This window comes from Phocoena phocoena, chromosome 1 (genome assembly GCF_963924675.1).
Source record: "Phocoena phocoena chromosome 1, mPhoPho1.1, whole genome shotgun sequence".
NCBI lineage: Eukaryota > Metazoa > Chordata > Mammalia > Artiodactyla > Phocoenidae > Phocoena > Phocoena phocoena.
The window spans coordinates 94752350-94769087 of NC_089219.1; the positions used below are offsets into that span (position 1 = coordinate 94752350).

The 16738-nt window shown below is 36.7% G+C and overlaps 1 protein-coding gene across 1 annotated transcript in view; it reads left to right on the forward strand.

The window, feature by feature from the left end:
* NTNG1 (netrin G1) overlaps positions 1-16738 on the forward strand; it is a 331661-nt gene that overhangs the window by 164563 nt on the left and 150360 nt on the right. Inside the window, exon 2 of the mRNA XM_065880721.1 lies at positions 659-1299. Coding sequence (XP_065736793.1) covers positions 659-1299 — 641 coding nt within the window. The remainder of the gene's footprint in view (positions 1-658; positions 1300-16738) is intronic.

A 16738-nucleotide genomic window follows, 5' to 3' on the forward strand; every position in this document is an offset into this window, starting at 1 on the left:
AGCTAATAGGATGGCAGATGTTGGGACCAAGCCCCAGAGCCTGTAGTGTACCACATTTTAATGATTTGTGGTGAACAAAGTAAATGCTTTAAAAGCAAGCTTTATGAAGCAGGGACCCAGTTAAGTATGATGGATTTGAGGTGAAGCAAAAAGAAGCTGGAGGTCATATGGGGGTATTGTTTCCCAAACAGGACACAGGTATCTACGGTTCATTGCTAATTCTAAAGCTTTACTTGAAAAATGACTTCTTAAAAAATTGTGCTCCTGAGGAATGTCCTTGAGGCATGGAGGAATTTCCTTGCTTTTCTATAACATCTTTCTAAGAGGATGCGGAGGTATTGAGCTGTTAGACAGTTGCTCAGTGTCTTTGTGCTTCTGAGATCACATTATGGGTCTAACACATATGGGATAAATAAACTGTTTTCATTTCTTAAAGACCATGGGAGGAAATAAGACAAGAAAATTACCATATTGCCTCTTTTTTTTTAAAGCTATTTAAGAGGAGAATCCAGTTAAGGCAAATAAAAATGATTACTGCAAACAGGTTGTTGTTGGTTTTTATTGTTTTTCTCCTAGCCTCCCACTCAGCAACAGCAATATGGCAAGACTTGTGTCAAACCAGTGTTTTGATGCACCCTCTTTTGTTCTTCTTCCATAGGGCAACCCCTACATGTGCAATAATGAGTGTGATGCAAGTACCCCGGAGCTGGCACATCCACCTGAGCTGATGTTTGATTTTGAAGGAAGACATCCCTCTACATTTTGGCAGTCTGCTACTTGGAAAGAGTATCCCAAGCCTCTCCAGGTTAACATCACTCTGTCTTGGAGCAAAACTATTGAGCTCACAGACAACATAGTTATTACCTTTGAATCGGGGCGTCCAGACCAAATGATCCTGGAGAAATCTCTTGATTATGGACGAACATGGCAGCCCTATCAGTATTATGCCACAGACTGCTTGGATGCTTTTCACATGGATCCTAAATCCGTGAAGGATTTATCACAGCATACGGTCTTAGAAATCATTTGCACCGAAGAGTACTCCACAGGGTATATGACCAACAGCAAAATAATCCACTTTGAAATCAAAGATAGGTTCGCGTTTTTTGCCGGACCTTGGCTACGCAATATGGCTTCCCTCTACGGACAACTGGATACGACCAAGAAACTCAGAGATTTCTTTACTGTCACAGACCTGAGGATAAGGCTCTTGAGACCTGCCGTTGGGGAAATATTTGTTGACGAGCTACACTTGGCACGCTACTTCTACGCCATCTCAGACATAAAGGTTCATGGAAGGTAAGAAAACAACTGTCTGACTTGAATGAGAATGGGTGTGTCCAAAGAAAAGGCCAGTTTGCTGCTCCTGCAGCTGTAGAGTGACATTTGTCCCTTTCTACTGTACCATTTTCTCAGGAACGCCAGCCTAGAGGTAGGTTCTGAGGCGTTTGAGACCCTTCTAACTCAGCAGTAATTGGTGATCCCAGAGTTGCTATCACTGAACCTGAACCTGGCAGGTTTTCTTAGAAATTAAACCAGAGGCCAAAAAAAAGCATCTTACTTGAGAACAAGGAACTCCCTAGGTCAGGGGGTGGTTTAAGTCTTTAAGGTAACTAAGCCAGGGGAACAAAGCCAGCTGCTCTGTAAAAGGGACTGAAAAACAAAAAATACATCTTACTGTTGTTTTTGAATGCAAGAGAGAGTTTCAGCATGGTTCAACTCTCTGTTTATGTTTTGTTATATCGTACCAAAAATGTTCCAGAAATGAAAGTTATGTCTCTTTACATTTATTAAATCAGAACCAAAAGCATTTAGGAAATACACTGCATTTATTAATGAGGGGCAAGCTCTACTTTTCAGGTTCTTGGATGTTACTATCTTAAAAGGATATACTATCGTTTAAAATATGAACCTGACTCAGGCTACCTTCATTTTGTCAGTCAATTACAGATGCACCAGAGTTCAAATGCATTAATACTCCCAGTCAGGCATATCTTTGTTTTGATAATATACCAGAGACACAGTTGAGCAAGTTTCCAAGGATTTTGAAGACATTTAAATGAAAAACTTGAGTAATGAGAACGAGGACCACCAACACAGAGATTCTCAACCAGATTTTTAAGTGTGGTGTGCTACCAGAATAGCCATCTGACAGGAGTTGAAGCATGAGATGATGAGTTGGGAAAACTAAAGGTAAGAGTGGAGTATAGAGCACATTGAGAAAAAAAAAAAAAAAAAAAGGAAATGTGAAGCAAAGCAATAATCATTCTAAAAATGCCAAGAGAGCTTTAAATCAAAATATATGAGGATAAGAATATAAACAGTACATACATCATGTAGGTTTAGTTAATCATAAAAGCTAAACAAATAAGTCCAGATTCATTGATTACTGGCTTCCAGTAATCCCTTAGGGCAGCTTAGTCCTCAGAGACTGGAGAAGTGTTGAGACTCCCTGGGCTTTCAGAGAGTTGTCTCAAACCACCTTTAATAATGGTGCTGGTACACTTGTGCACTAGAAGGAAGAAGTGGCCACTGCTCTTAAGTGAGAGCCAGAGTGGGCACCACAGAATGGGGTGGTGGGCATGACCTCGGTAAGGTGGAAAAGGTTTCAGAATTTTACCTTATGGAATCTGACTTATGGAGAATAGCAGGAACTGATGGCCACCTACTCTCAGCTTTGTTCTGGCTTCATGTTTCTTATGGAGGAGTCAAGAATCTCTAGCTATGGAGCCTCTTTTAACCAAGGTTTGGTGAAGTTTGATGAAAATATCTTTAGAGCAAAATCATATTTCTGAGAGAAATATGCACTGGTTCAATATTGAGCTTGTGTGTTCTAGAGTTCATATATGACCAGGGCATGACATGAGAGCAGTGTGGAGCTATGATGTTAAATATGAGTTTGTGATTTATAATAAAATGCAGCTATTGTACTCATGAATATTTTAGCAAAAGATCAAATTTCCAGTATCTTATTCTTGGGAACATACAATATATAAAAACAGTTGATGTTGATATTATTAACAATAGCATACCACAACAAAGTAACAAGCATTCTGTTTATCTACAAGAATAAATGTCAAAATTAATAAGTTGAGATGTGAATTTGAATCCTAGCGTGATCTATATTGTTAGGTAGAATCATCTAGGTCAGCTTACTTACAGTTTGAGAAATCCTTAAACTAAGCCAAAATCCTTATAGCCCAACTTCCCCTAAAACTCTCATTTTTCACTTATAAAAAAGGTAGTCTTGTGATGTTTTTTGGCTGGAAAATAAACATTGTTTGGGCTTATTTCTGTTATTAGATATTCATTTTTGTTTCCTCTGATTACTTAAGAGAGTGTAAAATACACTTTAAAGCTAAAAGCATTTTGGTGCATTCTCTATTGGAGTCAGACATACTGTCACTTAAAGGTGCCATGTTAGAAATGTAGAATCCCACCAGATTTATCATTTTTCTTTTATCCTTCATCCTAGTAGTATCCTTCAACTGTATTTCAATGGTTCTGAGGAGATTGGAGGAGCCCTCCTCCCTTCTCTGGGACTCACCTCCACTGTCTTTTCCTGTTCACCAGTCAACTGAAAGCTGGTGAGGAAGCAGCTGGGCAAGAGAAAGGTCCAATAGAGGTGAACCCCTTCCATAAGGTTCCACTCTGTCACCTCCAAACTCTGTCCAAATTCCTCAGGGCAAAACTGATGCTGGCATGTACTGTGCTAGGTACCAGATGGCTGGGGTATTTTTAGTCTTAAGGGAGGGACTAAAGAAGCAAGGCCTGATGGCTCGGGCATATCTCCAGCTTCTAAGTTATATAAGGAAGATGGAGCCACTAAGGGAACTGTTGAGCTATTGCCTGGTTCACAGCCCTTTCAGCAAAGAAGCTGATATACACTTGAAAATTTCAGTTGGGTTAAAATCCTGAGTCGTCTTTTTCCTACATAGTAAATAATCTATAGGAGGATTCAACATTAATTGATGATCTCTAAAAGAAGGTACTAAAATTTCTTTTCAAGCATATCATAAATATAAACTTTCCAAAATATAACTGTCTTTGCTTCCTTCAACCCATGCCCTCTGCCATCCTTGATGTGATTGCAATGTTTAACTTACTTTTACATGTCTGTGTCTGATCATTATGATATTTTTCTACCTGTCACTCCACCACCACTCCCACCATGATGTGAGAACTGGCGTGAGTTATTTGGGGAAAGTGGCTAAATTTCCATAGAATAGTGGACACATAATACTACAAGTTTTTTTCACCTTGAAATATTAAGCTACGAAACAAAAACAGTTGACTGTGAATTCCAATTTTCTACTTCCTGTGCACGTGTATATGGCCTTTATGTTTTATACTGACTTGCATTATTTGGTGTAAAACTAATGTTTTGATTGTTATTAAACAAATGTAGCATTTATGTTCTTTTTAGCATGTGACACAGCTGATACCAATTTTATTGTTGACAACTATAATCACGTCATAAAAATTTTATGCCTCTTTTGCTACATACATATTTTGCTTCCATTTACTCACTCTTATTGTGTATTTATTAAGATAATGGAGGAAAAAGAGGACATAAGGCCGTTGGCAATCTCAGCAACTCCATGTTACTTACATTGTTCAATAAACCTAATAATCTTCATGGACTAATTCTGACTTATGGATGTCCTGCTTCAGTAAATCAGGGTGATTTTCTCTAGTGAATAATAGACGAGTGCAGTGTGCCAGTACCTTAATTAAAGAGTGGCTCTCTTAGTCTTGATCTCATTTTAATTTACAGGGTAATACTACAATAATATTACTAATGGAAGTTACATTAAAGGGCATCAAGTAGCATTAACTGTATTAAATTATGGTACTTGTGTTAATTAACTGCTGAAGCAAGATGGTTCTAATGGCCAAAAAGGTCATCTAATGCATAAATAAAATCTACCCAGACAAGGGGTGAGAGGAGAAATGAAGAGGAGATGTTTGTTCTGAATATCTTTTTATACAGACAGGGAGTTAAATGCACAGGGCTGTTAAATATAGATAATGTCCAAAATGTTTTCTTAGTCACGCAATTGGAAGTTTTGACTTTTAAGTGTTTTGTTTCTGTTTAAACTTTCCAGATTCAAATTAATTGAAAAGTAAACATTATATTTGTCAGATACATAGATTTTTTTTTTGATACATAGATTTTATAGAATATAAAGTCAACATTATCATTTCTTTGAGGTGAAGGGCTTCAAGGAAGCAATGCAATTTATTGTAATAATTGTTAAGTCTGAAAGACCAATGAACATTGGATAATATGCTCATTTATTTGTAAGATATACAGTCAGCAGTGTATCAAGGTACTGGTTTCAGACATAAGATAACAGAAATTTTTTTCAACCTCAAAAGATTTAGGACAGAATTGTAAAAAATTTTCTCAGTGATAGAAAACTCTAATGCACATCTCCATTACTTGCCTTGTTACACAACATTCCTAAACATAATTATCAATAATTTTTTCCCAGTAGTGTTTACTCATTTCTTGATCCCTGCAGGGCCTACCCAAGCTCCCTATAGGCGGTTGGCTGTCAGTTACTATTTATAGAATTGACTTCGCTCTGATGCCTCCATTTATCTTTAAGAAAAGAGCCAGGGAGCACTAGCACAGAAGCTCCACTTCCACACACTTTTGGGTGCTTTCTTTGCTTCACTGCTGCCCCAGCTCAGAAGCACAGCCTCCCTGCCTAATCCCAGGACCTGGGAAGGTCCAGGGACAGAAATATTCTCTTTGGGTATCAGAAGTGAGAAAGGTCCCCTATACTCTCACCCTCAGAAGGAATCAGATATATTTATTTAAATGTCGCCGCCTTGGTATTTGCTCTAACTGGGACAAAGTGAGGTTGAAATTCACTTTCTTGAAGCAAGGCTTTCAAATGGTTAGTGCACAGACTTGTGATATTAGGTAAACAGGAACACCGGTGGAAGTTTAAAAGTAAAAAAACAGTTGGGCATTTTTCAAACTTTCTCAAATAATTTGGAAAACACATGTAATATGGAAGTGCTTTGCCAATTATAAAAGACTTACATTTATCCTGTAATTTCTCTTAGTCTTTTTCCTAGCTGCAATTTGGATAAATCCACCAAAATATTTACCCTTTGTCTCTCCTGTGAGAGGCGTCCTGCAGGGTGCTTTTGACACATTCTTGGCCTGTCATTTTTCTGTTCTTCCCAATTAGTCCTAAAGACTGAGGTTGGGCTTTACTACTGCTTTTGTAACACCTTGCTTCTTTCTGTTACCCAAAAAGACTACCTCTGACCTGGGACAGGTGGTGGGCTAGACAGTGGCTATATGGAGATGCAGGAGGCATAGTCAGTGCCTTCAAGGAACTGATATCCAGAAGGGACCGAGACATGTAAACAAAAATGATGACAGCTTGGGTTAAATGCTTTTACTGTGTGAGTGTGTAAAGCGCCCTGGAAACAGAGCAGGAGATACTAACTTAATCTGGGAAGCCTCGCAGAAGCTTTGATGAGGATGACATTTGCATGGTATCTTGAATATGTGCCTTAGAATGCCAAGCAGCCAGTACAGAATGGATATTCTAGGTTACAAATTATGCTTTAAAACAGCACAGCATGTTGAGGAACTCCAAATAGTGAGGAATTGGTGGAGTGGACAAATCCTGGGAGATGCTCTTCCATCTTCTCCCTATGGATGTTTAGTATCTCCAAGAAGCCTTTAAGGATTCCTGCATCTTGGCCTCTGAGTTCCCAATGTCATAGGAAATCTAAGGTTATATGGGTTCTCATATAGCAATTAAATGTAGGTGGGAAACATTCTAAGGCAGTGGTGTTAAGAGGATAGTCCAGTGTGGCTGTAGTAGCAAGGAAATACAGAGAGAGACAAGGAGAGCAGTACAATTGCTTAATTGTGGAGCAACCGTAACTCCAAGTCCTGTTGCTTAAGTGGAGAGTCTGTAAAAGCTCTCCAAATTCCACAAAAGCAATCAGAGCATAAGGGTTTAATATTTGCTTACAAAGTCAATAGGACTTGGCAACCAATCAGATTTCAAAGAAGGAAAGACTTTAGTAGGGATCCAAGTGGGGAGTCCAGTAAAGGATTTGAAAATACTGCTCTGGTGTTCCAGAGAAAGATTTGCATTAGAAATGTAGGTTTGAAAATTATCACCTCACATGTGATGGTTGAAGTTTAGGGAATGGAAGACATTGATATGATAGGGTGTTTTCCCTTATAATTTTAAATGACTATGGTCATTTATAGAACATTTACAGAACTCTGTGGAGTACTGTCATTTAAGAGGTAATTTTTGAAGCAAATTAAGAAAAACTCTGAGAAACAGAAGGAAATCAAAAAAGAGGAGAATGAGGTGATTCTAATAGCCCCTATTAATGTTTAAGTGGTAATCCTTCACATTTGTACAGCACTCAGGTTACAAGATTCTTGTTATACACCTTCTTTCCTTTAGTCCTTACAAGTAACTTGTGAGGCAGGTGCTGTTTAACCCCACTTTACAGATGAGAAACTGAAGACCAGAGAAGTTCCCTGACTTTTTTTTTAACATCCTACACATAATAAAGTGACAAAATCAGGTTGCTGATTACAAACTTCATGTTTTCTCTTTATTATGCTCTTGTAGCCACACTAACCTGAAGTGAGCTCAGTACATATAGCAGACTCAGAATATTCCCAAAAGACCCACTTAAATGGCAATAATGAACCAATAAGTCTTGTGGCTCAACCCTTCTTGGAATATTCTGGAAGGCATGACTTTTGGCCCAGTACAGGTATCCCCATTTTGCTTTTGCAAAAGACCTACATTAGTACCTGTTTTCGCTAACCAAAAGGAGTCTAAAGAGGATTTTCACCTTTATTTTAAAAGGAGAAAAGCAAAAATAGTGTTCAGCGATTGTTCTGCCCCAGGCCCCGTTAGAGGCAGCGTGCACCCTGAGCAGCCTGGTGAGAGCGGCACCGCCAGGCTCCTTCCCTGGGAACTACACTCAGCATCTCAGCATCAAGGCTCCATAGTTTGGAACTGTGTCTGTGAGCTTCTGTGCTCTTATCTCAACTTATTCTGTGCATCTGTTACCAAGATGTGTCCTAGGGTAATTGCTTCTTCGCTTTACACCATTTCAGCTTACGAAAGGTTTCATAGGAACTCCCTACTTTCAGACAGCGGAGGAAACTTGCATTTCATTATACCAGATTGCAGTGTGTTTATCTGAACTCTAACTTCTTACTTCATTTTTAGCAACTTTATAATGTGTGATTGGGCTAATTTGTCATATTGTGTTAGGGGTTTTAACAAAATTAAGATAGTTGCTCATTTTCTGAGGGGGAAAATAAATAGATGAACTTAATTTTTTCCCATATTTTTCCATAGACCTTTAATACCTGCAACTACTTCCACTTAACGGGCATCATCAAACACTAAAACAAGCCACAAACATTAATGGATAAATTTGGAAATGGCCAACTACCTTAGTTTACTTTAAGAAAGTTTATCCTTCAGTTGAGAGCAATCAAATTTTCCTTTTAACTTCCATATATTAGTCCACATTCTTCCTTCTGGAACTATAGTGAATGTGTGCTACCTCTTTCATATAATAAAATTTCATAAATTTTCAGTCAAGGGTTCTATCCCTCGATGTCTTTTTTTTTTTCCAAGTTAAATTTAACCATACTATCAACCAAAAATTTTAATTCCTTCTTCTTTTTGACGGAAAATGAAATTCAATAAATAGCATTCAGATGAAAAGCTTAGTAACCATAATTAAAAATAAAAAACAGGGCTTTCCTGGTGGCACAGCGGTTGAGAGTCCGCCTGCTGATGCAGGGGACGTGGGTTCGTGCCCCGGTCCAGGAAGATCCCACATGCCGCGGAGCAGCTGGGCCCGTGAGCCATGGCCACTGAGCCTGCGCGTCCGGAGCTTGTGCTCCGCAACGGGAGAGGCCACACAGTGAGAGGCCCGCATACCTCAAAATAAATAAATAAAAATAAATAAAAATAAAAAACAACATAGAGTATTGCTACTTAACTCCAGTGAAAATGCTTAAAATAAATATTTATGGTATGAACCCATGTTAAGAGGACAACAGAGTGCCATTCTGATTTGCGGCATATTTTTTAAATCCTTGAGGATTTCTTGAATTATAAAGAGAACATATGCATAAGCAGCTCATTTTCCTCTGAGGTTTATACCATTATAAGGAGAGAATATATCTAATAATTTCTTCAGTTAAATTATGAACTTCCTTAGTGTGCAGAAAAGCAACCCAGTTTAGGAGCTTGTTTCTTTATCCTTAACTCCCCAGTGCCAGAGATTTTTTTTAAACTAATGGCTCAGTAAAGGAAAGATGTCTCCTTTTAAGAAACATAAGGATATTTAGGCAAAATACCACATAATAAAAAAGTGAGATAATTTTCTCCCTCACTTAATTTATCATTTTTAGAGGAAGTTATGTTATGGCTACATCTGTATGCCCAAACAATGGGAAATAGGGATACACTCAGCTTTTCCATCCACCTTCAGGACCCATGTTTGTTATTCTAATTCAGTGGTTGTCATCTTTGGAAAATCTTCTTGTTTTATTGTCACTAGGTTCAAAGGTATTTCCTGACACAGTAGGAGTTCATGGCCACTGGTTGATATTGAATGTAAGAGTTTTTGTGGATCTATGTGATCAGCAGTTCAGTAGAGACACTCTTTCCATTCATTCTCCAAATACAAGAACAAAAGTGTTAAGGTCCTAGCTTTTATCATAGTAATTGGATTGTGTGGATAGATATATTGATTTCATAACAATATAAATATATACTCCAATTCATTAAGCCACATTTAGAATAAAAAATGTTAGTGTAACCAGAATTAACTGCACTGCATATAAATTCATGTTTGCTATTTCTGCCTCCTTTTTATAGGTAAGAAAACTGTATCTAAACAAGATCAACAATCAGTGGCAAAGAGGAGATAGAATTTTTTTTTGCTTTTTTATTTTTATAAAAATTTTTTTTTACAATTTTAAACATTACTTTCCATTTACAGTTATTAAAAAATATTGGTATATTCCCCATGTTGTACAATACATCCTTGAGCCTATCTTACACCCAGTAGTTTATACCTCCCCCTCCCCCACCCCTATATTGCCCTTACCCCCCACTGGTAACCACTAGTTTGTTCTCTATATCTGTGAGTCTGCTTCTTTTTTGTTTTATTCACTAGATTGTTGTATATTTTAAATTCCACATATAAGTGATATCATACAGTATTTGTCTTTGTCTGACTTCACTTAGCGTAATGCTCTCCAAATCCATCCATGTTGCTGCAAATGGCAAAATTTCATTCTTTTTTATGACCTAGTAGTATTCAATTGTATATATATACCACACCTTCTTTATCCATTCATCTGTGGATGGACACTTAGGTTGCTTTCATATCTTGGCAATTGTAAATAATGCTGCTATGAACATTGGATTACATGTATCTTTTCAAATTAGTGTTTTTGGGTTTTTTTAGATATTTACTTAGGAGTGGGATTGCTGGGTCATAAGGTAGTTCTAGTTTTAGTTTTTTGAGAAACCTCGATATTGTTTTCCACAGTGACTGCACCAAGTTACACTCCCACCAGCAGTATACAAGAGTTCTCTTTTCCCCACATCCTTGCCAACATTTGTTATTTGTGTTCTTTTTAATGATAGCCATTCTGACAGGTATGAGGTGATACCTCATTGTGGTCTTGATCTACATTCCCCTGATGATTAGCAATGCTGAACACCTTTTCATGTGCCTGTTGGCCATCTACCTTTCCTCTTTGGAAAAATGTCTATTCAGTTCTGTTTGTTTTTTTGATGTTGAGTTGTATAAGCAGTTTATATATGTCAGATATTAATTCCTATTGGTCATATCATTTGCAGATGTTTTCTCCTATTCAGTAGTTTGTCTTTTCATTTTGTCAATGGTTTTCTTTGCTGTGCAAAAGCCTTTAAGTTTAATTAGGTCCTATTTGTTGTTATTGTTGTTTCTCCTATTTTCTTTACTTTAGGAGAAGGATCCAAAAAGATATTGCTGTGATTTATGTCAAAGAGTGTTCTGCCTATGTTTTCCTCTAGGAGTTTTATAGTATCCAGTCTTACATTTAGGTCTTTAATCCATTTGTGTTTATTTTTGTATATAGTGTTAGAGAATGCCTAGAGACAAATGAAAACAAAAACACAGTGATCCGAAACCTATGGGATGCAGCAAAAGCAGTTCTAAGAGGGGAGTTTATAGCAATACAAGCTTACTTCAGGAAACAAGATATCAAATAAAGAACCTAACCTTACACCTAAAGGAACTAGAGAAAGAAGAACAAACAAAACCTAAAGTTAGTAGAAGGAAAGAAATTATAAAGATCAAAGAAGAAATAAGTGAAATAGAGACTAAAAGAAAACAATAGAAAAGATCAATGTAACTAAAAGCTGTTTCTTTGAAAAGATAAACAAAATTGATAAACCTTTAGACAGACTCATTGAGAGAAAAAAAAAAGGGAGAGGGCCCAAATCAATAAAATCATAAATGAAAAAGGAGAAGTTACAACTGACACCATAAAAATACAAAGGATCATAAGAGACTACTATGAACAACTATAGGCCAAAAAATGGACAACCTAAAAGAAGTGGACAGATTCTTAGAAAGGTACAATCTCCCAAGACTGAGCCAGGAAAAAATAGAAAATATGAACAAATCCATTACCAGTAATGTAATTGAATCAGTAATTTAAAAATTCCCAACAAACAGAAGTCCAGGACCAGATGGCTTCATAGGTGAATTCTACCAAACTCTTTAGAGAAGAGTTAACACCTAACCTTTTGAGACTATTCCAAAAAATTGCACAAGAAGGAACACTTCTGAACTCATTCTTTGAGGCCACCATCACCCTGATACCAAAATCAGACAAAGATACTACAAAAAAAGAAAATTATAGGCCAATATCACAGATGAGCATAGATGCAAAAATCCTCAACAAAATACTAGCAAGCCAAACCCAACAATACATTAAGGATCATACACCATGATCAAGTGGGATTTATTCCAGGCAGGGATGCAAGGATTTTTCAATATCCATAAATCAATCAGTGTGATATACTATATTAACAAATTGAAGAATAAAACCTATATGATCTTCTCAATAGAAAAAGCTATTACTAAAACTCAACATCCATTTGTGATAAATACTCTCCAGAAAGTGGGCATAGAGGGAACCTACCTCAATATAATAAAGGCCATATATGATAAACCCACAGCTAACATCATACTCAATGGTGAAAAGCTGAAAACATTTCCTCTATGATCTGGAACGAGGCAAGGATGCCCACTCTCACCACTTTTATTCAACATAGTTTTGGAAGTCCTAGCCACAGCAATAAGAGAAGAAGAAGAAGTGAAAGGAATCCAAATTGGAAAGGAAGAAGTAAAATTGTCACTGTTTGCAGATGACATGATACTATACATAGAAAATCCTAAAAATGCCACCAGAAAACCACTAGAACTCATCAATGAATTTTGTAAAGTTGAAGGATACAAAATTAATATACAGAAATCTGTTGCATTTCTATACACTAAAAATGAAATATCAGAAATTAAAGAAACAGTCCCATTTACCATTGCATCAAAAATTATAAAATACCTAGGAATAAACCTACCTAAGGAGGCAAAAGACCTGTACTCCAAAAAACTATAAGATGCTGATGAAAGAAATTGAAGACAACACAGACAGATGGAAAACTATACCATGTTCTTGGATTGGAAGAATCAGTATTGTTAAAGTGACCATACTACCCAAGGCAATCTACAGATTCAATGCAATCCCTATCAAAATACCAATGGCATTTTTCACACAAAAATTTGAAATTACTTATGTTTCGGCAAATTAGTTCATTTCTGAACCTCCACTTGAAAAAAATTGGAAGAATGAATAGCCTAGATTTAAAATGTGTGATGTAAGTGTCTCACAAATATCATTGGTCCAAAGATCCCAATCCAGAATATTATGTAATTGGGATAACTACTGTGTCAGCTCTTTCTTGATTTGTGACTGGTGCCTAAGACAACTGATAATGTGCTAGGAATGTATTGAGAGGACACAGGACAAAACATTAGGATCTCAAAATCATTTTTTGTCTTATTTTAGAAGGAAACATTGGCTAGGAGTCAAGACTCTAGCTGTGCTAATAACTCTGTGAGCTCAGAGCAAATCTCAACCAGTCTAAGCAGAATCTCCTCATCTTCAAAATGAGAGTGTTATACTTGATTTGTGTTTCTCAGAATTACTCTTCAAATAATGGCTGTAATGGTCAAAGACTTTGGAAATGTTGTTTGCAATATTTCCTTCTAGGAGAATCACAATATATATTAGCATATTAAAGGCCCTGAGATGTCCTACAGTAAAGGAATGTTTCCATTTTATTTGACCAGATCCTCCCAAACACTTAGTCAAAAAAACCCCTCTATTAGCACCCCAAAGAATTAGTGTTAATGGAACTCAGGTAGGGTAACAAGGTCTCTTCAGTCTCCAGTATCGTTGGACTCTTCATATGATATAAGGAAGTAGATGAAAACATAGTGTGTGTGTGTGTTTGAACTATTTGCAGTGCTAAGAACAGCAAAGGTATTTGATATTTCACAGCAAGGTCTAATTTTAGCTGTCATCCTTCGATATCATTGCTATGTTAAGAGAAAAAATGAGACTATCTTAGTGAAAGGCTAGCTTTGATGGGGAGTACCTTTGTTTTTTACTGTTGTTCTTATTTTTTGAACATTGGAGAGTACTGTGTATCTTTAAGAATTATAGGAAATTCACTATTCTATTGGAATAGATAGGGATATTTTTGTTTTGTTTTTAAGCTAGAGAAATTTGTGATGGAAGAGTCAGCAAAGATGTAAAAAAATGAAATGCCAAGTGGTACAATCTGGTGCATTTTAGAGATAAATAGAGATGCTGGAGGATTTCTCTTCCTCTCAGATGTAGCTCCTCAAACTCTAATTACAGCAATAAACTAAAATCATGTGTATAAAGGAAAATAAGATTAACTAATACTTAATGTATTATTTTTACTTTCTTTCCTTTGCTCTGGAAGATATTCTTGAAATCACAGGCTGATTTTAGTTAAATATGGGTCTCCTTCCTTCTACTCCTGAGGAGTGTTAATGAATAACAACGGAAAGCCCAGTAAAGCTAAAATAGTATACGGCTAAGGGTTATCATCTTGTCTAGGAATTGTGTGGCTGCCCTGGCTGCTTTTACTCATTTGGTCCTGCTAGAATATCAGGGAAGCAAATCTGTTACAACATATTGGTAGCATACATGTGTACTTATAGATCCTCCAGTGCTACTTAGGTCAGGGGTAGGGTGGACCAAGAGATGATGGGATGGGGGAGGCTAAGAGGTCAGCAGTTTGGCAGGTTGGGAGGAGACAGCCTCATGAACTCCTGTACTGGAATTAAATATACAGTGTGTATGCCAAACAGAGAGTCATAGCACTGCAAAATCATTTCTTTTAAAACTGAAAAAAAAAAACCATGAAAATAATGTAACTCCCTCTTTTTCACATGTGAAACAAAATGGTTAAATGAATTAACCAAGGATGATATTGTTGAATAACCAAAATTTAGATCCAGATAGAACTTGTGTTTTACTCACTGATCTGCCCTCAGTGCCTATAACTGGGCATGGCACATAGTAGGCATTCAGTAAATACTTAGTGAGGGAATGAGTGAATGGGTGTGGAATACCCTTTTGAGCATCAAGCAAACCAACCATTCTAAGAATCTGTACTCTTCCCATTAAGCATCCTGTGGCCATCTTTGTGTATTCCTTACATAAAACTGCAAGGGAATTGGGGCTAAGCACAATATTTTTGGTAATGCCACTTTATCCAAAATACTAAAATTGCAAAGCTTCAATCTTCAACCAATTGTCCAAAGTGAGAGAATAAAATTTATCTACCTCAGATATCAGAGTAATGTATGTATTCAGGATAATATCACCCTACATATTTTCTTCTATTATTTGTCTGATTGGTGTTTTTAAGACCAGAAAAACTCTTGGTTCCTTTCCTGGTTGAGGACAAGTCTGTGAAAAAAAATTGGACTCTTCTGCCCAATAAATATTTAGTAAGATGACCATATGTCCCAAAGTTGCCTTCAATTGATATTTGTCGTCTGGGTTCAATAACCAAGGAGTTTAAAAATGTATAAAAACCATCATACAATTTGTAAATGAAGCCTTTAAATATTGTTAAGGTCAGGGTTGAGATTGCAGAGAATTTGAGCTGAGAAGGCGTGGAAACAGGCTGTGACCTTTTGTGAACATACGTCTTAATTAAAATAATTCAAGTTCATTATACACTCTTAAGTAGCAAAATAAGATTAAAATTATTAATAGTAAAAGGCTGATTATGAGAACAAAGGAGAGAGAATGAAAGAACATAATGTATGGCAAGCCCACAGTGGTGGAATTGTGGGTAATATTTATTTGTGTCTTTCTATATTTTTCACATTTCATTCATTGAACATGTCATCAGAATAAAATCAGTTTTAAAAATAATGTTAAAATTCAGCAAATTTGCAGGATACATCAACACACAGAAAGAAGTTGTGTTTTTATACACTAACAATGAACAATTCTAAAAGGAAATTTTTAAAAAATCTCATTTACAATACTATCAAAAGAATAAAATACTTAGGAGCAAACGTAACCAAGAAGGCAAAGGACTTGTACACTAAAAACTATAAAACATTGTTGAAAGAAATTGAAGACATGTATAAATGAAAAGCAGTCTCATGTTAATGGCTTGAAAGCTGTTAAGATGTCAATACTACTTTAAGTCAATACTACTTAAAGCAATCTGTACAGTCCATGCAATCTCTGTCAAAATCTCAATGACAGTTTTTATAGAAACAGAAAAATTCATCCTAAAATTCATGTGGAATCCCAAGAGACCCCAAATAACCAAAGCAGTCTTGAAAAAGAATAAAGTTGGAAGTCTTACCCTTTTTGATTTCAGAACTTACTACAAAGCTACAATAATCAAAGCAGTGTAGTACTGGCATAAAGATAGACATATAGAGCAATAGAATAGAACAAAGAGTACAAAAATAAACCTCACATATATAATCAAATGATTTTTGACAAGGGTTCCAATCCCATTCAAAGGGGAAAGGACAGTCTTTTCAACAACTGGTATTGAGAAAGCTAGATCTTCCTGAATTGGGGATAGAAACTTACACAGGCAAGCACCTAAGAGGCCAAGGTAGGGAGGTTCTCCTCTCTGATGATGCCTCACTTCCCCAATTCAGGATTTCCAGGTAGTTCTAAGCACCTCCCAAAACTACACCAAGGGCTCTCCTTTTGATAATGGCCAAGCATTTCACATCATGCTAACTCTCCTTAAAATAATGACTACAAACTCCAGACTAAATGTAAAAGCAATTATTTGAAGGCCCTAGAGAGTGACAAGAGACAGGCTGATATTGGAGGGGAGTCAATGCTTGGAAGAAAGGAAAGGTATTAGGTGAGTTTCCCTTTATTCTGCTTTTCCCCAAGGGCAGGCCTCAGTCTATGCAATACATGATGGGGAAAAGGAGGTGCAGTTAAAACTCAGACGGAAAATCTTATCTTATCGACTTGAACAACAAGTGGACAGGATGAGGCAACCACAGCAATTAAAATGCCAAGAGAGAAATATGAAAAGGAGAGAGTCAGAGA